General features: G+C 37.2%; 1 protein-coding gene across 1 annotated transcript; it reads right to left on the bottom strand.

Moving 5' to 3' along the window:
• Positions 1-526: 526 nt before the first annotated feature.
• On the bottom strand, positions 527-24,033 carry YEATS4 (YEATS domain containing 4). Its single transcript, XM_081128033.1, has 7 exons — positions 23,690-24,033; positions 19,834-19,953; positions 17,192-17,258; positions 16,994-17,088; positions 12,896-12,988; positions 12,719-12,806; positions 527-3,319 (listed from the first exon to the last, which is right to left on the bottom strand). Exons 1-7 carry the CDS (start codon positions 23,738-23,740, stop codon positions 3,150-3,152), a joined length of 684 nt encoding a protein of 227 aa, XP_080984159.1. The 5' UTR covers positions 23,741-24,033; the 3' UTR covers positions 527-3,149.
• Positions 24,034-24,035: the final 2 nt, after the last annotated feature.

The following is a 24,035-nucleotide window of genomic DNA, read 5'->3' on the forward strand; positions in this document are numbered from 1 at the left end:
CCACCAGCAACATGAAGGTTCTGATTTCTCCACATCCTCACCAACTTATTTTTGTTTTACAATTATAGCCATCCTGCCCTGGCCGGTGTGGCTGTTGGTTGGGTGTCGTCCAGTGCACTGAAAGGTTGCCGGTTTAATCCCCGGTCAGGGCCCACGCCCCGGCTGTGGGCTTGACCCCCGGTTGGGGGTGTGCAGGGGGCAGCCTACGGACATTTCACTCTCACATTGGTGTTTCTCTCTCTCACTCTTCCTTCCTCTCTAAAAAAATCAATAAAACAATCTTTAACAAAAAATTATAGCCATTCTAGTGGGTATGAAGTCATATCTTATGTTTCTGGTTTGCATTTTCCTAATGACTAATCATGTTGAGCATCTCCTCATGTATTTATTTTCCATTTGTAGTTCTATTTACTTACTTACATATTTATTTTCCATTTGTATTTCTTTGGAAAAATGTCTATTCAATCATTTGCCCATTTTAAAATTGGTGGTCCTTACACAGAGACAGTGACCCTAAATGACACACTAGATCAGATGGATTTAATTGACATTTACAGAACATTTCATCCCAAAGCCGCAGAATATACATTCCTCTCAAGTGCACATGGGTCATTCTCAAAGACAGATCACATGTTAGGACACAAAACCAGTCTCTACAAGTTCAAGAAGACTGAATCATATCAAGCATCTCAGATCACAATAGCATGAAATCAGAAATCAATTACAGTAAAAACATTTAAACACATGGAGGCAAAATAGCATGTTATTAAACAATGAATGGGTTACCAATAAGATCAAGAAAGAAAAAAAAAATTCCTGGAAACAAATGAAAATGAACACACAACCCAAAATCTATGGGACACAGCGAAAGCAGTCCTAGGAGGGAAGTTCATGGCACTATAGCCCTACCTCAAAAAGCAAGAAACATTTTTAATGACCTACCTAACCCTACAACTTACAGAATTAGAAAGCTCCCTTGTGAAGCCATCCGGATCAGGGCTTTTGTTTGCTGGGAGTTTTTTTTATTGCTGCTTCAATTTCATCAGTTATTAGCCTATTCAGGTTTTCTGATTCTTCCTGATTGTTTTACATGATCTCACTCATAGGTGGAATCTAATAAACAAAACAGACTGAGGAACAGACTAGATCCAGAGACATAGAAGCATGGAACAGACTGATAAATCTCAGTGGGAAGGTGGGGGTGGGGGTAGAGGGGTGGGAGTTGGGGGGGGAAGAGATTAATCGAAGAACTTATATGCATATATGCATAACACATGGACACAGACAATAGGGTGATGAAGTCCTGGGGGTAGGGATCAATGGGGGGAAAATGGGGATATCTGTAATACTTTCAACAATGAAGATAAATTTTTAAAGTCGGTTGTCTTTTTATTTTTCAATGTTTTTATTGATTTGAGAGAGAGAAACATCAATCGGCTGCCTCCCGCTGGGGATGGAGGCTAAAACGTGGGCACGTGCCTTGACGGGGAATTGAGCTGGTGACCCTCTCAGTGCATGAGACAATGCTCAACCGAGCCACACCAGCCAAGGCAGTCTTTTTTTTTATAGTTATGAGAGTTCTCTCTGCATACTCATGGGAGATCCTACTTAGATTAAAGCCAGCACAGAAGTAAGAGCTGACAGGGTAAGAGTGAGCCATGATGACAGATTTTGAACTCATATATCCACCAATGCATAAAGTCAGAAATGGGTATCTTCCCCCATTAGTTTTTCCGATCCATCCCCAGGCCCTACCTTATACTGTAGGCACTGGGATAAAAGGTAGAAGAAAGCTGAATGATGCCTGGCAAAATTAGAAGTGCTATCCCCAACCCCCAGGGGGTCCCTGGCATTAACTTCAGACCACAAAGACCTTTGCACGACCTCCATAACGTTTATAAATGCCACAACTTAAGAAATAAAGCGACAAAGTAAAAAAACTAATCCACCAGGGCAGACGGAGGAAAGTGTCTTAGTGCTAGATGGCTAGTTATAACACCACAGGATATAGGATCCCTGCATTAGGTAAAGGCATGGTTGCCATTTTTAGGAGCTTTGTAACTTAATGTTTTCTTTTTTTTTTTTTAATTGATTTGGCGGGGGGGGGGGGGGGGGGAGAGGGATGGGGAGAGAAACATCAACTTTGTTCCACTTATTTAAGCATTCATTGGTTGCTTCTGACTGGAGATGGGAGCCTGCAACCTTGGTGTATAGGAACGACACTAACCAACTGAGCTACCCGACAAGGGTGTTAATGTTACATTTCTCAAAATACTATCCTATTGTTGTCCCTAGGTTGCCAAAATGGTTCTGCCAACATGGCCTTAAATATTAAGTACTACTAAATGTTCAAATTGCAGGAGGTGAGTCTGAAAGTAGAGGGCTCAGCATGTGGATTTGAACAGGAGAGCTTGAGAAAATGGTAGAGAAATTGGGGGTAGTATGTGAAGCTGATGCACAGGTGCTTCCGATGTGTCTTTGGAACATGCATGAGGGATTAAACTTTTCTATGTGGAAACTACCACTGAGGTTGTTAGGCAGAACTACTGAAGATACGATCTTTGCCATCAAAGAGCTTCTGTATACTACAATGGATGCCAATAAGAGATGGGTGATCACAATAGTATGAAGATACATTAATTGTAATGAGAGGGCTCTGGGAACATCAAAGGGAAAGGAAGAAACACATAATGAAGCAGAAGGATCAGTAAACCACTTATTGAGTACTTACTGGTTATTGGCACATCAAATACAAAAGAATCAGGATGAGGGCAGGTAAGAACTTAAGGAATTAAATATATACATTAATTTTACCACTAATTCTAATTACCAGGGAAGTACGAAACATGTATAAGTTATATTTTATAATGTAATTTGATGCCTGTCAAAAGGATAAGCTATATATACAATGTAATTTTAAAAAGTTTAATTACCCTAAAATGGGTTGATAAAATGCCTATACAGCACTCATGTTTATTATGTACATATATTTCACATTAACTATTGCTTGAAAAGCACAAGTACTTTGACCCCCTTGCTGAGAAATCGATGGTATGTATGCAGTTCTAAGAAGCATTTGCAGTCCACGTCTCTTTTACACTCCACCTGATTTTCTGTTCAGTTTTCTATCACGTTCTCTTCAGAACTGCTTATATCTCTTTTGTCTGATCATCTTCTTCAAGTTTCCTGATTTCATTTTTTAAACAATTTATAGTTTCACGACTTGCTTTTAATCTCTCCTTAAGCTCTGCAATTTCAAAGCTTGTTTTTTTCTTCGCAGCTTCTAATTTTTCTCTGGTTTTCACCTCAAGTTCTGCAACTAAGAAAAGCATACATTTTTATTGAAATATTTCATTTTTCTTACATGTCTAACATGTCATAGAGTAATATATAAAGCATTTCCCAAGGTCAATGTTTCCATGATGAAATGTGGACAACTTAAGATATATAACATTACACATAGGGGTGTGGGTAAGAAAATCTGAACTCCCAAGAGAGGATCCCAGATGTTTTCTGTAGCTAATAATAGTTGAAATTTTATAACATACTATCTTCGTTTTTCTCCACATACATGTTAATTTAGAAATAAGAGGGCATACAATTCAAAAGACATCCAGCTAATAAGAACACTAAATATATAGTGTTCTTACATTTATGTACAGGTAAAACTTACATAAATGAAATCACACTGGTAAAACAAAAAGGAGAGCAGTGTGTGTCTAGGTTTGAATTCCAGCTCTACCATTTATTAGCTGTGCCACTCTGAATACTTTATTATTTCTATCCTCATTTCCTCATTTCTAAAATGGATATTATTTTTTGAGGAGATTTTAAACGAATTCATGTATATAAAGTATCTAGAATATTATCTGGTATATAAAAAGCCCTACTAACTACAAGTATGACAGAGGAACATTAAATGATACTTAAAACATTCTAGCTGGCTATATAACAAATTACTAAAGAAAATATCACTACTGCAAAACAGAATTCATCTACTTAAATATTCCATTTAGTGTAGCATTGTTTTACAAAGAGAAATGCCTACTTTCACCCAACATCTCCATCTTGTGGACATTTCAGGTAATTGCTGCTGATGACCATTAAAGCACAGTTGTATATATGCTTTAAGTATAGCACGAGAGGATCTCCAATTGGAAGAAGCATGGTTTAGTGAAGGAAAAAAAACCCCTTTGAGGCCAGTAGGGCATGGCTCAGCGGTTGAGCGTCGACTTAGGATCCAGGCGATCAGGGTTCGATTCCCGGTCAGTGCACATGTCCGGTTGCAGGCTAGGGCCCCAGTCGGGGGCGTGCAGGAGGCAGCAGATCAATGACTCTCATCACTGATGTTTCTCTCTCTCTCTCTCCCCCTCTCCCTTCCTCTCTCTGAAATCAATAAAGATATATTTAAAAAACAAACAAAAAAAACCCTTTGAAATCAGAAAAACTTGAGTTAAAATACACCCTTGGGCCCCTATTAGCTGAATGCTGACATCTCTAAGTCTCCCTCAATCTCATCTTTCTGCATGATACAGTTAAAACTGTGTATCTCTCAGAGGATTTATGAGAATTAATCAATACAGGTGGCCCTTTGTATCCACGGTTCTGCATCTGTAGAACAAAAATATTGGGGTAAAAATGTTATGGTGTTGCTAATGTGTACTATGTAGTTAGGCTAGATGACCACATCTGCACTAAACATGTAGAGACTTTTTTTTCTTATTATTCCTTAAACAATACAGTTCAACAACTATTCACATAGCATTTACACTGTATTAGGTATTATAAGTAACCCAGAGATGATTTATAGTGTACAGGGGAATATACACAGGTAATATGCAAACACACCATTTTATACAAGGTATTTGGGCATCAGCAGATTATCATATCCTCCGGGGGTCCTAGAAGCAAGCCCCATGGATACCAAGGGAAGACTGTATGTATATGTAAAGCATCTAGCACATTAAAATCATGCAATAATGTTTTCTTATTTTGCACATTGCTGGTGACTTTCTTTTTCTGATACATTTTGTGACACAGGTAAATATTTATACTGCCAAACAATCTGTATTTTTCTACGTAATTTCTTTCATTGCTTTTATTTGTAAAATTATTTTCACCTCTATAAAAAAAAAAGTTTTACCTCACGAAGATGTAAAGTAGGACATACAAAATATAGTTAATAATATTGTAATAACTATGTATGGTGCCAGGTGGGTACTAGAGATATTGAGGGTAATATTTTATATTTATAAAGCATATGATTGTCTTACCTCTATGCTCTACACCTGAAACTAATACAAAATAGTACTGAATGTAAACTATAATTAAAAAATAAAGTTAGCTTGGCCAGGCGTGGCTCAGCAGTTGAGCATCGACCTATGATACAGGAGATACAGGTTCAATTCCCAGTCAAGGCACATGCCTGGGTTGCGGGATTGATCCCCAGTGGGGGGCATGCAGGAGGCAAGCAATTAATGACTCTTATCATTGGTGTTTCTACCTCTCTCTTTCCCTCTCCCTTCCTTTCTCTGAAATCAATAAAGATATGTTTAATAAATAAATAAATAAAATTAGCCCTGGCTGGTGTGGCTCAGTTGGTTGGAGAGTAGTCCCAATATGCCAAGGTTGTGGGTTCAGTTCCCCAGTCAGGGCACACACAAGAATCAACCAATGAATGCTTAAGGAAAACAACAAATTGATGTTTCTATCTCTCTCTTCCTTCCTCTCTCCAAAAATCAATAAAATTTTAAAAAATAAAAATTTTTAAAAGTTTGTACTTTTTGACCCCTTTCACCCATTTTGCCTACCCTATACCCCATGGCAACCACCAATCTGTTCTCTGTATCTAGGAACTTGTTTTTTTTAATCCCTCATATAAGTGAGATCATACGGTTTTTGTCTTTCCCTGACTTATTTCACTTAACATAATTCCCTCAAGGCCCATCCATGTTGTTACAAATGGCAAAATTTCATTCTTTTTTATGGCTGAATAGTATTCCACTGTGTATATATAGATACCATATCTTCTCTAGCCATTCATCTATCAATGGACACTTAAGGTAGTTTCCATATCTTGGGTACTGTAAATAATGCTTCAATAAACATGCCAGTATATGTATCTCTTTGAATTAGTGTTTTCCTTTTCTTTGGATAAATACCCAGAAGTAGAATTGCTGAAACATATGATAGTTCTAAGTTTTTGAAAAACCTCCATACTGTTTTTCCACAGTGGCTGAAGCAATTTATAATCCCACCAACACTGCACGAGGGTTCCCTTTTTTCCATATCCTTGCCAACACCTGTTAGATGCCTTTTCCCCATTTTTTCCCTTTGTCTTTTTTTTTTATGCTGCTGATGCTTTTTTTGATAACAGCCATTTTTACAGGTGTGAGGTGATATTTCATTGTGGTTTTGATTTGCGTTTCCCTGATGATTAGTGATGTTGAACATCTTTACATGTACCTGTTGATCATCTATATGCCTTCTTTGGGAAAATGTCTACTCAGATTTTCTGCTCATTTTTAAATTAAATTGTTTGCTTTTTTAGCTACTGAATTGTATGAGTTATTTATATATTTTGGATATTAACCGCTTATCAGATACATGATTTGCAGTATATTCTCCCATTCACTAGGTTGCCTTTTCATTTTGTTGATGGTCTCCTTTGCTGTGCAAAAGCTTTTTAGTTATTGGTTACTGCCTTTTCTTATGATGTGTAGAAGCTCTTTATATATTAAAGAAACTAGTCATTTGTGATATGAGTACAATATTTTTTCATGGTTTTCATGATTTATTCCCTTGCTCCCTCCTCACATCAATTAAAAAACATAATGAATGAAAGACACTTTGTTAGATGCTAGGGTACAGAGGTAGGAGATGGACAAGAAAGAAAAATGCAGTATAATGTCATAAGATAATCATAGGGAGCCATGAAAAGACTGGACTTATACTAAGGGGGGAGGGTATGTGTGTATGAAGGAAAGCTTCACGGCTGTAGTAAAATCTGAACTAAGGTTTACAGAATGAGAAAGGAATTAGGTAGATGAAGTAGACATAGCAGGCCCTGAAAATAGCACATATACATTTGGAAACAACAAGTAGTCCTGTGTGACTGTCTGTCTTAAATCTAGTCAGGAAGACCTGATTTAACTCATTTGTCAGAAAGAGCATTCACTATAGACATAGATTCTTTTAGTTACACTTTATCCTTGACAAATCATAAGGCTGCAAAGGGCAGTATATATCTGGAAGAAGACCTAGGTTAACTAGCAATGAGATCCTGGGGGAAACAGTTTAAACTTCCTTTATCTTGTTCTAGTTTTCGGCTTTCTACATGTTAAATGCTTATATTAAAAAATAAAATTTGTTTTAAATTTCCAAATGAAGCCTCAACTTGGAGTAAATCAATCCAAAGAAGAATAATTATTTGTTCAGAGCCAATATAACTCACTGGTTTGAAGCACAGACTGTAAGGCTTTTACACAGAGATAGAACAGCTTATTGTTAAGAGTACGAACTCTGGCTCTGATTTGTGGCTCTAGGGTCTTTACTTACAAAATGGGGCTAATAGTAGTACCTTCCTCCTATGGTTATTATGATATCCAATAAGTTAAGATATGTAAAGTGCTTGTCTAGTACACAGTAAGCTCTCATTAAGTGTTCATTTAAAGTATTCCTCCTAAAAGCAATTATTACTATTAAAAGCTACATCATTAGTGTTCAAGTAAATTTCCATGGGTTTACTAGTATAAATATCTTTATAAACTTTTAATATGCTCCATAAAGAGCAAGCTCTATCCTGAATATTACTCTATCTAAAAATTTTACTAAGTTTCTAGAGCCTAAGTTCTGAGGACAGCCTGGGATACAGTCCTGGCTCTACCACTAATTAGCTGGATTTGTGGCAACTTAACCTCCCTATGCATCAGTTTCCTTTTATAAAATAGGTTACCTAATAAAATTATTGTAGATTTAAATTTTATACATGTGCAGATTTAGAAGAGTACAAATAGTAAACACTCAATAAATCTGATATCTTATTATTACCAAATATTGCATATAATGCCCTCAAATTGGTGAAAGTGTACATATCTTTTTTAGGCCTTTGATTAACATTACTAAATTGCTTTCCTATGAGGCTAAAGCAATTTATACCCATACAAACAATTTGAGAATGCAAAGTTCACCACATCCTTACTATTAAAAATTCCTTTTGCTAATTTGATACACATATGGTCACCCATTATTGTTTGGTTTGTATTTCTAAAATTATTAGCAGGGCTAAATATTTTCCCATTTTATTTACTAGTGATATCTTCTTTCATCTGTACGTGTCTTTTGTTCATGTATCAATTGAAGTTTAAAATTTTTTCTATTTTATTTGTCCATTTTAGGGTTTTCATATTTTCTGCAAATTTACTTTTCTTCTTTGCTCTTTTGAAATGCAGAAGTTAAATATTTTTTACAAAATCAGGTTTCCCTTTCTTTAACATCTCAAATTTAAAAATTCTTCCCCAGCCAGAACAGTCATTTCTCTAAATTTTTAAAACACAGATTGATTGACTTAAAAAAAAATTTAATTATTTTTAATTAAACTGGAATTTGTTTTGATAAATGCTATGAAGCAATTATCTAAAATAAGTTTTCCTCTCAAAAGCTTATCAACTGCGCCAGTACCACTTTTGCAATTATCATTTTTTTCCTTAATGATTTGATATTGCTAAGAAAATAAAGTGTATATAATTCAAAACATGCAATGTACTAGTAAAAACTTCCCAAGGTTATACAGCTCCATACATAAGTGTTAACACATAAAATACATTTACAGAAAAGCCTTTTTATAAAACACATTAATTGCTTGTATCTACTTATTATACAAAAATGATTTGTTAATTTGTTTTGTTGAAAACACAAAAATGTGGTCACTTGAATTTTAAGAAAAAAGTTTCCTCTATGAGTTGGGTCCATTTCTTGGTATGGGAGAAAGAAGATCTATGGAGCACAAATGACCAGTAACAAATTAAAATAGCATATTAGGATATTAGGTGCTTTTTTATCTTTTCAAAGTGGTCATATACATATCTGTTTTATGTTCATAACAAAGTAGGCCAGGTAAATATATTTGCAGATGCAGAAAGTAAAGCATAAAAATTTTAAATGAGTATGATTTTAAATTTTAAATGACTACCAAATGGCAAAATTATAATCAGTATTCAGGTCTTTTAACTTGTAGGTATGGGTTTCATAAAAATACAAACAAAACACTACTATAACCAATAAAGGTTACATAGCAACTCCCTTCCCCCCTGCATTCTCATCCCCCACCGTTCTTTTACTGAATCACATCACTTCTTTTAACCTACAAATATACTAGTTTATTTCCCCCAGTACCACTCTACTCTAAAGACCCCATATCCTGCTTCTGCTACCACTGCAAGTTTCAAGGCAGAGGTGTGCACAGAGCCTGTCTCCAGTTTCTCTCATTTCATTCTCTCTTCATCCACGTCAGCTCCTTACTATCTGTCCTTACTATTCTCCTTCAACTGCTCCTGTTAAGGTCATCAAGGTCCTCTACCTTACTATAGCCCATCTCTTGGCCCTCATCTATCTTGACGTATCAGCATTATTGGACATGGCTAATGATTATTTCTTGATATACTTTCTGTACTTGGCTTTAGGACATTATAAGCACCTAGTTTTTCTTCCTCCATATTCACTGTTTTTTATTTCCTTTGCTGATCATCTCCTTAAATCTCTAAATATTGTAGTGCTCATGGCCCAGTTCTTGGACTTCTTTTCTGTCTTCACTCACTCTTTTGATGGTACCACTGGGTGTCATAATTTATAAATCCATCTGTTTATTAACTTCCAAATTTTTATCTTCAGCCTAGAACTCTCCTTGAGTTCCAGACTTTTAGGTGCAACTGTCTTCTCAATGTAACCACTTAGATATCTTACAGGCATCCTACATCCAACATGTCCAAGACTGTACTCCTAACTACTCTTTTTTTTAATCCTCACCTAAGGATATTTTTTTCCATTGCTTTTCAGAGAGAGTGGGAGAGAGAAGCATTGATGTGAGAGACACTGGTTAATTGCCTCCCGAACACGCCCCAACCGGGCTGGGTATTGAACCTGTAATCGAGGTATGTGCCCTTGGCCGGAATTGAACCTGAGACCCTTCAGTCTGCAGGCCAATGCTCTAACCACTGAGCACAACCGGCTCGGGCAGTCCTAACTACTCTTTCCCTAAAACCTGCCCCTTTCACACTTGCCCATCTCTGTAAAAAGCAATGACAATTTTTTGGTTCCTCGGACACAAAACCTTAAAAGGAATTCTTTGTTGATCTTCTCTCACATCTTTACAAAAAAATTATTGATTTTACAAAGAGGGAGAGAGAGTGCGTAATATCTAATGGTTGCCTCTTGCATGCGCCCCAACCAGGGATCGAACCCACAACCTGGGTACGTTCCCTGACTAGAAATTGAACCCACCACCTCTCGGTGTACAAGACAATGCTCCAACCAAGCCACACTGGCCCATGCTTCTCTTACATCTTTTTATTCAAACCATCAGCAAATCCTATTGTATCTCTCTTTAAAATAGATCCAGAATCTGACCCCTTCTCAGCACACTACACTGCTATCACTTGTGTACCACCCACCATTCTATTGTATCTAGACTACTGAAACAGCATCTCTCCTCTTTCCTTTTCTGCTTTAAGAGTCTATTACAGACACAGCAGCCAAGGTAATTGATCTTTTTATTTTTATTTTAAATATATTTTTATTGATTTCAGAGAGAGGAAGACAGAGAGAGAGAGATAGAAACTTCAATGATAAGAGAGAGTGATTGATTGGCTGCCTCCTGGACACCCCCTGCCAGGGACTGGGCCCACAACCCAGGCATGTGCCCTCACCGGGAAATGAACAGTGATCTCCTCGATCCTAGGTCGATGCTCAATCACTGAGCCATGCCCGTGGGGCTGACCTTTTTAAAAGCCAGTCTTACACTTTCACTCTTCTGCTCAAACCCCACAAATGACTTGATGCGTTCTTCACTTTAATAAAGTCCTCACAGTTACCCACAAGCCTCTGTATGATCTGGTTCCCTATTAACTTCTTTGGCCTCATCTCCCACTCCTTGTCCCCTTGTTCACTAAACTCTAGTCACACTGGCCTCTTTGCTGTTCATCATATATGCCCTGCATACTCTTACCTCAGGGCTTTTGCCCTTGTCACTCCCTCTACAGATAACATTCTTCTTTAAAAATATGTTTTTACTGATTTTTTTTTTTGGATTTTTTTTTTACAAGAGAGGGAAGGAGAGGGAGAGAGAGAAATATCTATTGGCTGCCTCCTGCATGCTCCACACTGGGGATTGAGCCTGCAACCCGGGCACGTGCCCTAACTGGGAATCAAACCCTCGACCTTTTCGTTCATGGGACTATGTTCAACCAACTGAGTCACACCAGCCAGAGCCAGATAACATTCTTATCTCAGACAGTTTCAAGGCTCACTTCTTTACTCCTTTAGGCATTCACTCAAATGCCACAATCTCAGGAAGCATTCTGTGACCTGGTATTTAAAACTCCAATCATCATTATCTCTTCCCACCAAAAATGCTCCCTCCCCTGTTTTATTTGTCTCCATGCCACCCATTCACTATCTTACTTTATTGTTTTATTTAAAACCTGTCTTCTTCCCACTAGAATGTAAGCTCCATGAGGACAGGGCTCTTTGCCTGGTTTGGACACCGCTCTATCCTCAGAACTTAGAACAATGCCTGGCATATAAAGGGGAATCACTGCATATTGTAGGCAAATATATAAAAGATCAAAAGAACAAATGAATGAATGGTGACATAAATGTTAACACAGGATGGCAACTAGGTTTCATCTTGAGTGGCAACTGCAAATGGGCATTAGCTGCATGGAGAAGTATGCATGGTATTCTGAGGCCAGTGTCACCTTAGAGGGAAAATATACCGTGGCTGAGTATCAGTGTGGCATTCTGGTACCCTCCACCTTAGTATTAATCTGAAACTATGTAAAATAACATCGGTTGAGAGAAAAAGAGAAATAAACTAGTTCACAGAATACAAAAGTATAATTATATTCTGCAAGTTTTTTCACAAAACTAGTAAACAGAAAATGAGTAACAGGTTAAGCAAGATTAATAAAAAGCTGTGCTTAAATGTAATTAGGGAATAAAAGACAAAAAGTACTTTAGAGAATGTGAGAGGCTGTCTTTTACCTTTTTGAAAGTTAGCCCTACTTTAGAAACCATTCAAAATATTCTTCTTACATTTTCTATAGTAATACTTATATCTTATTTTTTAACTACTGAAACATTTATTTATATATAGCATCAGAAAAAAATTTAGCCCTAGACAGTTTTGCTCAGTGGTTAGAATGTTGGCCTGTGGACTAAAGGGTCCCAGGTTGGATTCCAGCCAAGGGCACGGACCTACCTCAGTTGCAGGCTTGCCTGCCCTGTCAGGGTGTTTGCGGGAGGCAACCAATTGATGTTTTTCTCTCCCTCTCTCCCTCTCTCTCTCCCCCCCAACACTCTCTCTGAAAAGCAATGGAAAAAATACCCTTGGGTGAGGATTAAAAAAAAAAGAAAAAAATTTAAAAGTCACTAATCATACAATCCTTTCACCATTATATAACACATCATTTTTCAGGATTAATTATGTACTCATGACACTTACATTCTGTTTCATGCTTATAGGCTCCTAATGTTAGCTGACGAGATGTTGTTAATAACTGTTGCATCATTGCTGTTGGATCTTGAAATATCTAATGGAATGAAATGAAAAAAGGCCAAATAACTTCAAAGTTCTATAATTTAAAATGCTTTTAAAACTCTTGATATAAAATGTTCTTACCATTTCATCATAGAACTCTGAAACCACTGTCTTTTTCCCCAGCATTGCATTGGTGTCTGATTGAAACAACTTTAATAAATGATACAGGGTTACCTGTGAAATAAAAGAAGACATCACATCTGTGCAATGGTTAGCTTCATCACTGTGAAACACTGTCATTTCTGTAACTGAATTAGAAACTGGAATTAGTAAACATACGAAATTCAGGATCTTGTCTCAACTACAACTTACTGTGGCAAATCACTCAAACTCTCTTACTTTTACTTTCCTATTAGATATTACCATCCATCCACATCTGAGTTCATGTTCAAGAGAGTGACTATATATAAAAATAAAATAAGATACAGCTATGGAAATTAAACTGGGAAATCATTAACATATTCTTTTACATTTAACACAAGTGAAATTAGATTGTGACAGTTTTTCTGTGAAGATTAAAGTTTACAAATTTGCTATGGGGAAAAAGATTTGATACTTTCAAAAGGAATGACTAATATTAAAATGCTCAATGAGGGCAAGATAATTTCTTTGGTGATCTATAAGTAACAAAGTCAGTGATAATTCACTTTAGCAAGAGCAACATGTCTTCAAAATACTTAAAAACAGGTATGGTAAGACATCAAAGGAAAAGTTTTGTAGCACAATGTGTGATTACTTGAGCAAAATAAAACCCAGCTGGCTAAATATGAGTTCATGTTGAAGTTGGAGAAACCAATTCAGAGGCCTAAAAGAATTTTCCAAAACTTAGCAAAAATCATTCTAATGAACATGCATCAATCATAAGCCATATTTCAAGCAGATAGTTTGACAAATTTATGGAACAGACAGAAAGCAGATAACACTACATGGATGGATATTCCGTAACAGGGAAATCCACAACCTGAAAAGGTAAAGAAGAGAATTGATCACAGGTGGGAGCCAGCTCTCCCAGTGGAGCTCCAGAGAGGATCCAAGCTCAAAGTTGGCAGGTGTAGAAATCAAGAATGCTGTGGGGGCCCAGCCTACCATAGCTCATTGGTTGAGCATCAGCTTATGATCCAGATCTTGGTTTGATTCCCCGTCAGAGCACATGCCCCGGCTGTGGGCTTGAACCCCAGTGGAGGCCGTGCAGGAGGCAGCCAATCAGTGACTCTCTCATCATTGATGTTTCTATCTCTCTCCCTCTCCCTTCCTCTCTCTGAAATCAATGGGGATATATTAAAAAAAAAAAAAAGAATGCTGTGGGGGGATAGGCCTGTTACTCTTCCTTTCTTCTCCTTTCACTCACAGATAAAAGAGCTCACAGATATCCTCCTGTGGAACCTAGAATTTTTTCACTCAAACAATCAATATGAAGTAAAAATAAAGATATTTTCAGATAGCAATGGCTCTGAAAGTTTATTTCTTAGGCATCCTTTCTGAAGAAATTCCTCCAGCAAAATGAAAAAAAGAAACCCGAAAAGATGAAGAAAAAGGATCATTTGTCAACATTAGGAGTTGATAGGCACATCTAAAATGGAAAAATTCAGCCCGGCCGGGCGTGACTCAGCGGTTGAGCGTCGACTTGGGATCCAGGTGATCGGGGTTTGGTTCCCGGTTAGGGCACATGCCCCGGTTGCGGGCTCGATCAATGACTCTCTCATCGTTGATGTTTCTATCTCTCTCTCTCTCCCTCGCCTTTCCTCTCTTTGAAATCAATAAAGATATGTTTAAAAAATAAAATAAAATGGAAAAATTCAAATTTAGGGATTTAAATATATGAAATACACAGGAGTAATTTCTAGAGAGAAACAGAAAACAGGAACTATGGTTTTCCTGGAGAAAGGGCCATTTATGGGACAAAAGATGATGTTATGAGTTGAACTGTGACCCCCCCAAAAGTTGAAGTCTTAAACCTCAGTACAGGTGAATGTGATCTTACCTGGTAATAGGGTCTTTGCAGATGTAATTGAATTAAGATGAAGTCATGAGGGTGTGCCCAAATTCAATATGACTAGTGTCCTCATAAGAAGAGACACAAAAAAAGGTGATGTGACAATGAAAGCAGAGAATGAAGCTATGCTGCTGCAAGCTAAGGATGCCTGGGGCTACCAGGAACTACAAGAGGCAAGAAAGGATCCTCCCCTAGCTGCTCTGGAGACAGCATAGCCATCACCTTGATTTTGAACTTCTAGCTTCCAGAATTATGTGAATAACTTTCTGTTGTCTAGCCACTTGGTTTGTGGTACTTTGTTATGGCAGCTCTAGAAAACTAATACAAAAGACTTATACTTTTTATATTTAAAAACTTTTTAAAAATCATGTGCATGTTTGACTTTTATAATTTAACAAAAATATAAAACTACATCATAAAACTGTCCTCCCCTAAATTTATTATTTAGAATACCAGAGGCATTCATGCAGATATAGGCAATGAAAATTTTTAAGACAGATGTCTCCAATTTTGAGCTGTGTTTGTTGATTTTTAGAGCAATGAAAATGCCTATACTTGCTACAGAGATATTTCTAGGCATAAAAACCCAACTTTAGCCCAGCCAGTGTGGCTCATTTGGTTGAGCATCAGGAGGTCACAGTCAGGGCACATGCCCAGGTTGCAAGGCGAGATCCCTAGGGGAGGCGTGCAGGAGGAAGCCAATCAATTATTCCCTCTCATCATTGATGTTTCTATCTTTCCCTCTCCCTTCCTCTCTCTAAACTCAATGAAAATAGATGGGGAGGGGAGGACTTTCCAAGGGATTAGTCTTCTTAGTTTGAATTTCTTAAAAACGCCTCAAGTACTTCTGATGCAGTCAGTTAGAAACTAATTCTATGAACCCCTGGCCCAGGTGACACTCAACTCCTTTAAAACCACATAGAGTTTTAAAAACGTAATCTAATAATTAAAGTGTAAATGTTTGGTGCTAGAGGAATGAGCTTAAATCTATCAAGATGAAAATTAATGGTGATGACTGTTAAAGCCCTGAAATGAACTAAACACCAGCCACAAAAATGTGAAATGAGAGAGCCATGACTAAGTTGTGACCCTATAGATTTAAAAATAAAACAGGCTTATGCCAAGGTTGTAGGTCCCATCCCCAGTCAGGGCACATATAAGCAGCAGCCAATGAATGCATAAATAAGTGGAACAAAGAATCGATGTTTCTCTCTCTTTCTCCCCCTTCCTCTCTCAAAAATCAATCAACCAACCAATCAATAAACAAAAACAGGCTTAGTGGTTTATCAAAAGAAAGAGTAATGGAAAGAGTATGGGGACTAAATGCAAATACTTGGGTTCAAAATTAGCTCTGCCACAACTAACAGTATTTTTGAGACTTGATCTCTGAGCCTTAGAATTCTCATATCTAAAATGAGGATATCACCAACTTCACAAAGTTGCCGAGGGATCAAAGTGAAAAGTTTGAGGGACTTTTTAAATTATCAAGCAACAATCTAAAAAGAAGAGATCAAAAGATGAAAAAGTCAGTGATTATCAGTAAGGATTCATGAATAAAATAGAAAGTAAAGCTAGTAGTACTGATGGCAGCTTGAAAAAGCAAAAAGAATGTTTCTAGGGCTTTGAACTATAAAAAACTGGATACTCCCATTTCAGACAGCACATGGACTCAACTTGTTTAATACTAATAACCAAATGAAACTAATGAATTTAAAATTTTTGCTGTAGTAGCCCTGGCCGGGTAGCTCAGCTGGTTGGAGCGTCGTCCAGATACACCAAAGTGGCAGGTTTGATCCCTGATCGGCGCACATACAAGAAGCAACCAATAAAAGCATAAATAAGTGGAACGACAAATTAACATTTCTCTTTCTCTCTCCCTCTTCCCCTCTGTCACTCTAAAATAATCAATCAATAAATAAAATTTTTGCTGAAGTAATCACATGATTTTCATATTTTTCCAATAAATGTTCACACTGCATTCCTTCTTTCTATACCGAAAAATAAGTTTTGGAAGGCACATCACTTAAAAATAAAAAATCTTAGCTCATGGCAAGATACACCATGCCATAAGTGTACATAAAGTATATCTGAATAAAAATGTCAACATATAATACGCTCTTCATTAAATATTGTTACATTTTCACAATTACTAAAAAAATCTAATGTTTTCAATTATCATTACTCACAGGTCTTTCATTAGGATCAATAAAAAATATTTTGATGATTATTTCAAATTCACCCCATCCTGTTTCAGTAATTTCATACGGAGGCTTAGTAACAACTGAAGAAGAGAAAAAATAAAACAATTACAATTGTAAATTACTGATGCAGTTTCCTAGCTCTTTTTAAATTTGTATATTATAAATGAAAAAACTTTACTGTACCTCTTAAAGGGTTGCCATAGCTTTCATGTAACTTAAATTGAATTTTCTTCACATACGCGGACATATCCTAAAATACAGAGGAATTAATTAATTCTGCCATCTACATATAAAAACTAGGAGAGACATACAGAGCATATGTATCTAATTTTATAAAATATACTTGCCCTCAAATATTATGGAATCCAATTTTCTAAAAAAACCCATACCAACATGAATTATACCTAGGAGGTTTGCTTTTTATTTTAAACTAGGAAGCCTGTGATGAATTCTTTCATAATTCATAATATATAAGAATATACATATCAATTCACTTGTTTTGCAAATCATTTTTCTGTATTTATCTACAGACAATACTCTAAATCAATTTCCCCCCCATAAAAATAACAGTACACTTCAAATATTTAACCATATAATCCAAAGCTAATTTAAGAACCGGAACTTCAAAGAACAAAATTATATCATATAAAGCTAAAGTCAACTAAACTAAGCAACTAAAACGGATATAAAACTCCTCCTTTCCTTAGTTTTATTTTGAAGCACAAAAACATATTCATTAGTTCTGACACATAAAAGAGATTCTCCTAGCGAACATGGCTTTTTCAAAAATATATCATTACAGAAAAATAAGAAAATGCAAAACAGAATAAGCCTCACTCAATAGTAATGTTTATTAATCTTCTTATTTGCTTTCAGGTATTTTTTGTGCTTATTATCTACATTTTTTTTTTAAATTGGAATCATACTGTAATGATATATTAATAGCTGCTTTCATTACTTAACATGATATTGTGAACATCCCCCCTCCTTTTTATTGAATTTACTGGGGTGACACTGGTTAACAAAATTATATAGGTTTCAGGTACACAATTCTACAACACATCATCTGTATGAACATTTTTTCTGAGGCAAATTTTTATAAGTATCTTGAAAGACTTTTTTGTGAAATACATTCATTTTTTTCCTACAAACATGAGTGACAACTAATATTGGGTACCAGATGTCAAAATGATAGAGTCCTGCCTTTAGGATCTCTCTGTGAAGTAGGGGGCAGACAAGAAAATCAGCATTTCAGTGTAATCTTTGTTACTGAGGGCATGAGATACAAGGCTGTAGGAGGGGCACCTAACATAACAGTCTTTGGAGATCAAGAAAGTAATTCTAGTCCTAGCTGGTTTGGCTCAGAGGTTAGAGTGGCCACAGACTGAAGGGTACTGGGTTCAAATCCGACCAAGGGCACATACCTTGGCTGTAGGCTCGATCCCTGGCCCTGGTCGGGATGTGTGCAGGAGGCAACCAATCAATGTGTCTCTCTCACATCGATGTTTCTCTCTGTCTCTCTCTCCCTTACACTCTTTCTGAAAAGCAATGGGAAAAATATCCTCAGGTGAGGATTAAAAAATAAAAATAAAATAAACTTAAAAAGAAAAAAGTAGTTATAAGAAAATACACTTGAACTAAGACTAAGGAAACAGTAAGACTAGAGTAGGTGGAAGGAATGAATGAAGGGGTTTACGAGTGCTCCTTTAGGAAACTGAAAGTAATTTAGTATTGGTAGAATGTAGGGTATAAGGAAATGATGAAGCAAACACAGACAAGGAATAATGCTGCAGAGATAGGATAAGGAAAGGCCATAGCATGACTTCTAAAATAAAATAGTTTTACCTTTATGAGGGCAATAGGTAGTCATTGAATGTTTGTTTTTTAAAATAACCGCTTTATTGAGATAGTCACATACCACATAATTCACCCATTTAAAATGTACCATTCAATGGTTTTTAGTGTATTCACAGAGTTGTACAATCATCAACATAATCAATTTTAGAACATTTTAATCATACAAGAAAGAAACCCCATACCCTTTGCACTCATTCCTTAATCTTTCTTCCTCGCACCCAATGGCAACCTCTAATCTATTTTCAGTAGCTGGATTTGCCTATTCTGGACATTTTATAAAAACAGTATTATAGAATATGTGGTTTTTGTGTCTGGTCTCTTTCTCTGACCATAATGTTTTACTGCCTAGTAATATTCTATTGCATGGATATGCCACATTTTATTTACTCAAGACATCTGAGTTGTTTCCATTCTTTGGATACTGTGAATAATGCTGCTATGAACATTCATATACAAGTTTGTGTGTGGACTTTGAAGGGTTTAAATAGAGGAACAGTTTATTCATTCAATAAAGATCTGTTGAATACCTACTATGTACTGGCTGCATTCAAGGCACTAGAGATTCAGCAGCAAAACAAAATTACCAGCAGCCAGATTATATAGCAGTTTTGTCTTTCATCTTCTCTGATGGTTTTATTACCAAATTATCACTTAAAAATTAACTACTGTTCCTGAAACACCTGATTAAATACTAGGCTAACTTAAGATGTGGTGATTGGAAGAAGTGCTGTGGTTATAGAATAGTTCTTGTTACTGTAACTTAATTAGAAAAGTTTTTGTAAATTTGATTTCTACTGAACAATATGAAGATGACAGCTCTCACTTTATTCTTTTGATTTTTCGGGGGTAATATTTCTAAAAAGGACCAATTTTATAATCAGAAAGTCACCATAAAATAACATTACAATTTACCTTCAAGCAAAACAAACTGTAGTTTCAAAACAGTTATAGGAAAAAACTGTGCCTACCTCATTTCTATAGGGTTTTACATATACTGTCCACTGATGGGTATGCCCATCTTCTTCTCTTTTCTTTCCAAAATATCGAGCAACGTTGCCATAAACTATTGGTTTAACGATAGTAACCCCCTAAAAGAAAAATAATTTAAACACCAATTAATAATGTATCATTCCTCAAATAAACAGAACAAAAGTTCAAATGTTTATTTTTTAAAAAGGCAGGCATACAAGAGACTCACTTAAGATCAAAAGATATACAGACTGAAAGTAAAGGGATGAAAAAAGATACTTCATGAAAATGGAAACAAACAAACAAAAAAGGCCCAGGTAGCAATACTTATACCAGACAAAATAAACTTTAAAAGCTATAAGGAGACAAACTGGAAAAGAGATATGTATCCATATGTTCAATGTAGCATTATTTAAGATAGTCAAGATAAAGAAGCAACCTAAGTGTCCATCAACAGATGACTGGATAAAGAAGTGGTAAATATATACAATAGAATATTACTCAGCCATAAAAAAGAATGAAATCTTACCATTTCCAACAGCATGGACGGACCTTAGAGGGCATTATGCTAAATGAAATCAGTCAGACAGAGACAGACAAATACCATATAATTTCAACTATATGTGTAATCTAAAGAACAAAATAAACAAAACAGAAACAAACTCATAGATACAGAGAATATTTTGATGGTTGCCAGATTGGATAGGGATGGGGAGAGGTGCTGAAAAAGGTGAAGAAATTAAGTTCAAACTGGTAGCTACAAAACCGTCATAGGGATATAAAGTACTGCATAGGGAATACAGTCAACAATACTGTACTATGTATGGTGTGAGATGGGTACTAGATATACCAAGGTGATCACTTTGTAAATCTAATTGCTATGTTGAAACTAATATATGTCAACAGTAATTGAAAATTAAAATAAAAAAAACTAGAGTTTGTTTATAACATGATTTTTCTCAATAAATCAATTTTAGACAATTATCCTCATTTCACAGTAATACAAATAACTAAACACAAGATTAATTACAATGTTCCCACTTTGAAAATGTCTATTTAAAATATGTAAAGTACACTGAGAATTTTTCTGAAAAGAAACACAAAAGGCTCTTTATTCACAAACTTTAAAGCGAGTCTCTGGAATAAAGATCACCAACTTTGACTATAATCATCTGATGGTAATGTACTTATAAGCTTATGGCAGTGTTTTCCAAAGCACAGTACAAATATTAAAGGCACCTTGGCAGAGGATTTTAGGTAGAATAAGGGCAAAGATTTTTCATTTTATTATTTATGGGTTTACTTCAATCAGTATTAGAAAAACCATAACTATAACTAGCAATTCAAACCTATAATTTCAAAAATATTAATGCTTAGGAAAGAGCTTTTTTTAAAAAATATATCTTTGCTTTCAGAGAGAGGAAGGGAGAGGGAGAGAGAGAAACATCAATGATGAGAGAATCAATGATTGGCTGCCTCCTGCACGCCCCCTACTGGGGATGAGCCCACAACCTGGGCACCTGCCCTGATCAGAAATTGAACCAGGATCTCCTGGATCATAGGCGATGCTCAATCACTGAGCAACACTGGCCAGGCTGGAACAGGCTTTTAAAAATTAATCTAAATAAAAATATTAAATATTACAGCTGGATCTAGATAACGATTAAGTACCACTTGGACGACTGATGCTAGTTTAACACTGGCAATGGCCATGCTTGCTACATTTGTGCTCAGCTCTGAGATGTACGGACATGTTTCTTATCACATCTGGTAAGTGTAAAGGCAGTGAGTGTTGACAGATTATGATGGAGAAGAGAGAGAAAAAATTTCAAGTGAAGACAAAATGCTGAATGTTACACATGAATTTCAGACCAATTGTTCAATAATAGTAAGAATGTATCTGAAGGTCAAAGAGGAAGCTCTACCACATGTGATAAGTGCTGTGCCAATGTAACCAATAATTAATAAGAAATGAGGAAAAGCAGTGAACAAATGGAAAACCTTTTAATTGTGGCTGAATAATTAACAAATAAATCCAATGCCTATTAGTTTAAAGCCAGTCCAGAAGAAGAAAAACTGTATGAGAACTTAAATAATCACAGTAAGTGCTACTGACACTTTTGTGGCAACCACAGATGGGGTCTCAGGTTGGAGACCTGAATGAATGAGTACAAGCACTGACTTGGTGAGTGGATAACAGATCCCGTGGCTGTTACGGTGTTGGTAAGGAACTTGCAGAGCTCCTCAATGATAAAAAGGGGTCTCATCTGTCAACAGACTTTCTACCTTGATAAAATTTATCTAAATTGGAAAAAGATGCCTATAAGACCTCATAACAATCAGCAAGGAGAAGAAATAAGTCCCTAAGTTTAAAGCAGCAATTTTCAACTGGCATGCTGCAAGAATTTTTAAAACACGCAATACCTGACTAGTCAGGGGCACTGAGCTCTTTTCTCTTAGAGATTGTCAAATAAAAAAATGACAACAGCCAACACAACAAAAGTCGTCTGGTGCAAATGAATCAAAATTATTACCTATTTTTTTGTCAGATCGGCAAAAAATATATTTTTGGTGTGCAGCAGAATTTTAGTAATTAGTTTATGTGTGCCATGAGATGAAAAAGGTTGACAATCACTGGTTTAAAGCTTTACATGACTAACTCACACCAGTTTTCATTGGAAAGCATTTGAGGACTATGTTCTCCTCAAGTCACTTGGGACTTAAACTTACAAACTTTTAGAACCTAACATGATTACAAGTATAGAAAGTTCTTCTCCAAAATCTGTTTTAACGCTTTGTTTGGTAGTCCTTTCCTATCAGTCCAAAACCTTGCCCAAAAAGTCTCGGAAAATGTGTATGTTTTTGAATTTACCGGCCATCTCTTTCCCCTTACATTAAATTTCAGCAGCTTTTGAAATTTTCGAAGAACCCCCACTTTATGTGATATTAAACACTGTGTATGATAGTTATAAACACCATATTATAGTTAAAATTATGTGAAAACAATATGACAGATAAGGGCTCTAAAAACCTATGCTAACTAGATTGACGCAAAAGTGGGTGATTTCTTTTTAAAGAAAAATGTCCTTTCTAGGATAAATAAAAATCATAAGGGGTAGAAATAAGTGTTATGTTGGTCCTGCCTTAAAAATTAATGTGCCAGGGGATTTAAGAAAGTGGGAGGGGAATGTATCACAGTGTTCAACTTTGTTAGGCTCTATACCTAAAAACAAAAGGAGCTAATATATATGTTCCCTATTGCCAGGCAATGTTCTTTGCATTAATGTCCTGATTAATATCTTGGCTGTAGCTTTGGGGCATTGGAAACACCATGAACTTGGGCAAGTTTTCTGACCTTTCTACCTCCCGGTTCTTTGGTTATCACCCTTGTCAATCCGCTGTAAGGGCTGAATCAGAATCGGGTGAAGCTTTTGGCCACTGTGCTTGGCAGGCGGGAAGCGTTTAACAAATACTTGCTTCTGCTACTCTCCTCACAAGGAGGTGGGTGGCACCCCCTGCTTAGCGGCGACCCGAGAAGACGGCAGCGCCAAGCCAGGGCTTCCCAGCCCTCCGAGGGGCTTGTCTCCTGGGCAACAATGTCCGGCTTTCCCCAAGCCACCACTGTGTTTGCTTTTCGGCCGGGATGGAAGGGAGGTGGTGACGCCGGGAAGCTGGGGCCCCATGAAACACAGGTTTTCCCCCAGGAGCTTCAACTCGCTCTCCGCCTGGAAACCACAGTTCAAATCCGCGGCGAGAAGGCGCGAGAGGGAAACGCGCGGGCCCTGCCCACGCCGCGCAGGGAGGAGCCGGGGCGGCGGAGCCACTCCCGGAGGGAGGCGGGGGCCGGGCACTGACCTTCACTCTCCCGCCGGAGTCAGGCCCAAATTCGGCCATTCTCTTGAACATATTGTCCTACGGTAGAAGATGCCGCCGCCAGGGAAAGAGACCGAGGCCGGCGGGGTCGCCGCTGCCCGCAGAGGCCCCGCTCGCTCCTCCTGCGCGGGCCCAGGCGGAGGGTTTCTGGCCCAGGGAAGGCGAGTCACTGGCGCTCGCGGAGGTGAGGAACCGCCAACCACCCGCCGGGGGTTGTGGACCAGAAGCCCATTCAGCCCGCGCCGGGGGAGAGCGGAACCGGAGGGGCGCCGGGGACGCCTTGCGCAGGCGCCAACGGGCGCACGCGCGCCGCGCACGCGCAGGCCGC

Source organism: Miniopterus schreibersii (genome assembly GCF_964146895.1).
Source record: "Miniopterus schreibersii genome assembly, chromosome: 2".
In the NCBI taxonomy this organism is placed as follows: Eukaryota; Metazoa; Chordata; class Mammalia; order Chiroptera; family Miniopteridae; genus Miniopterus; species Miniopterus schreibersii.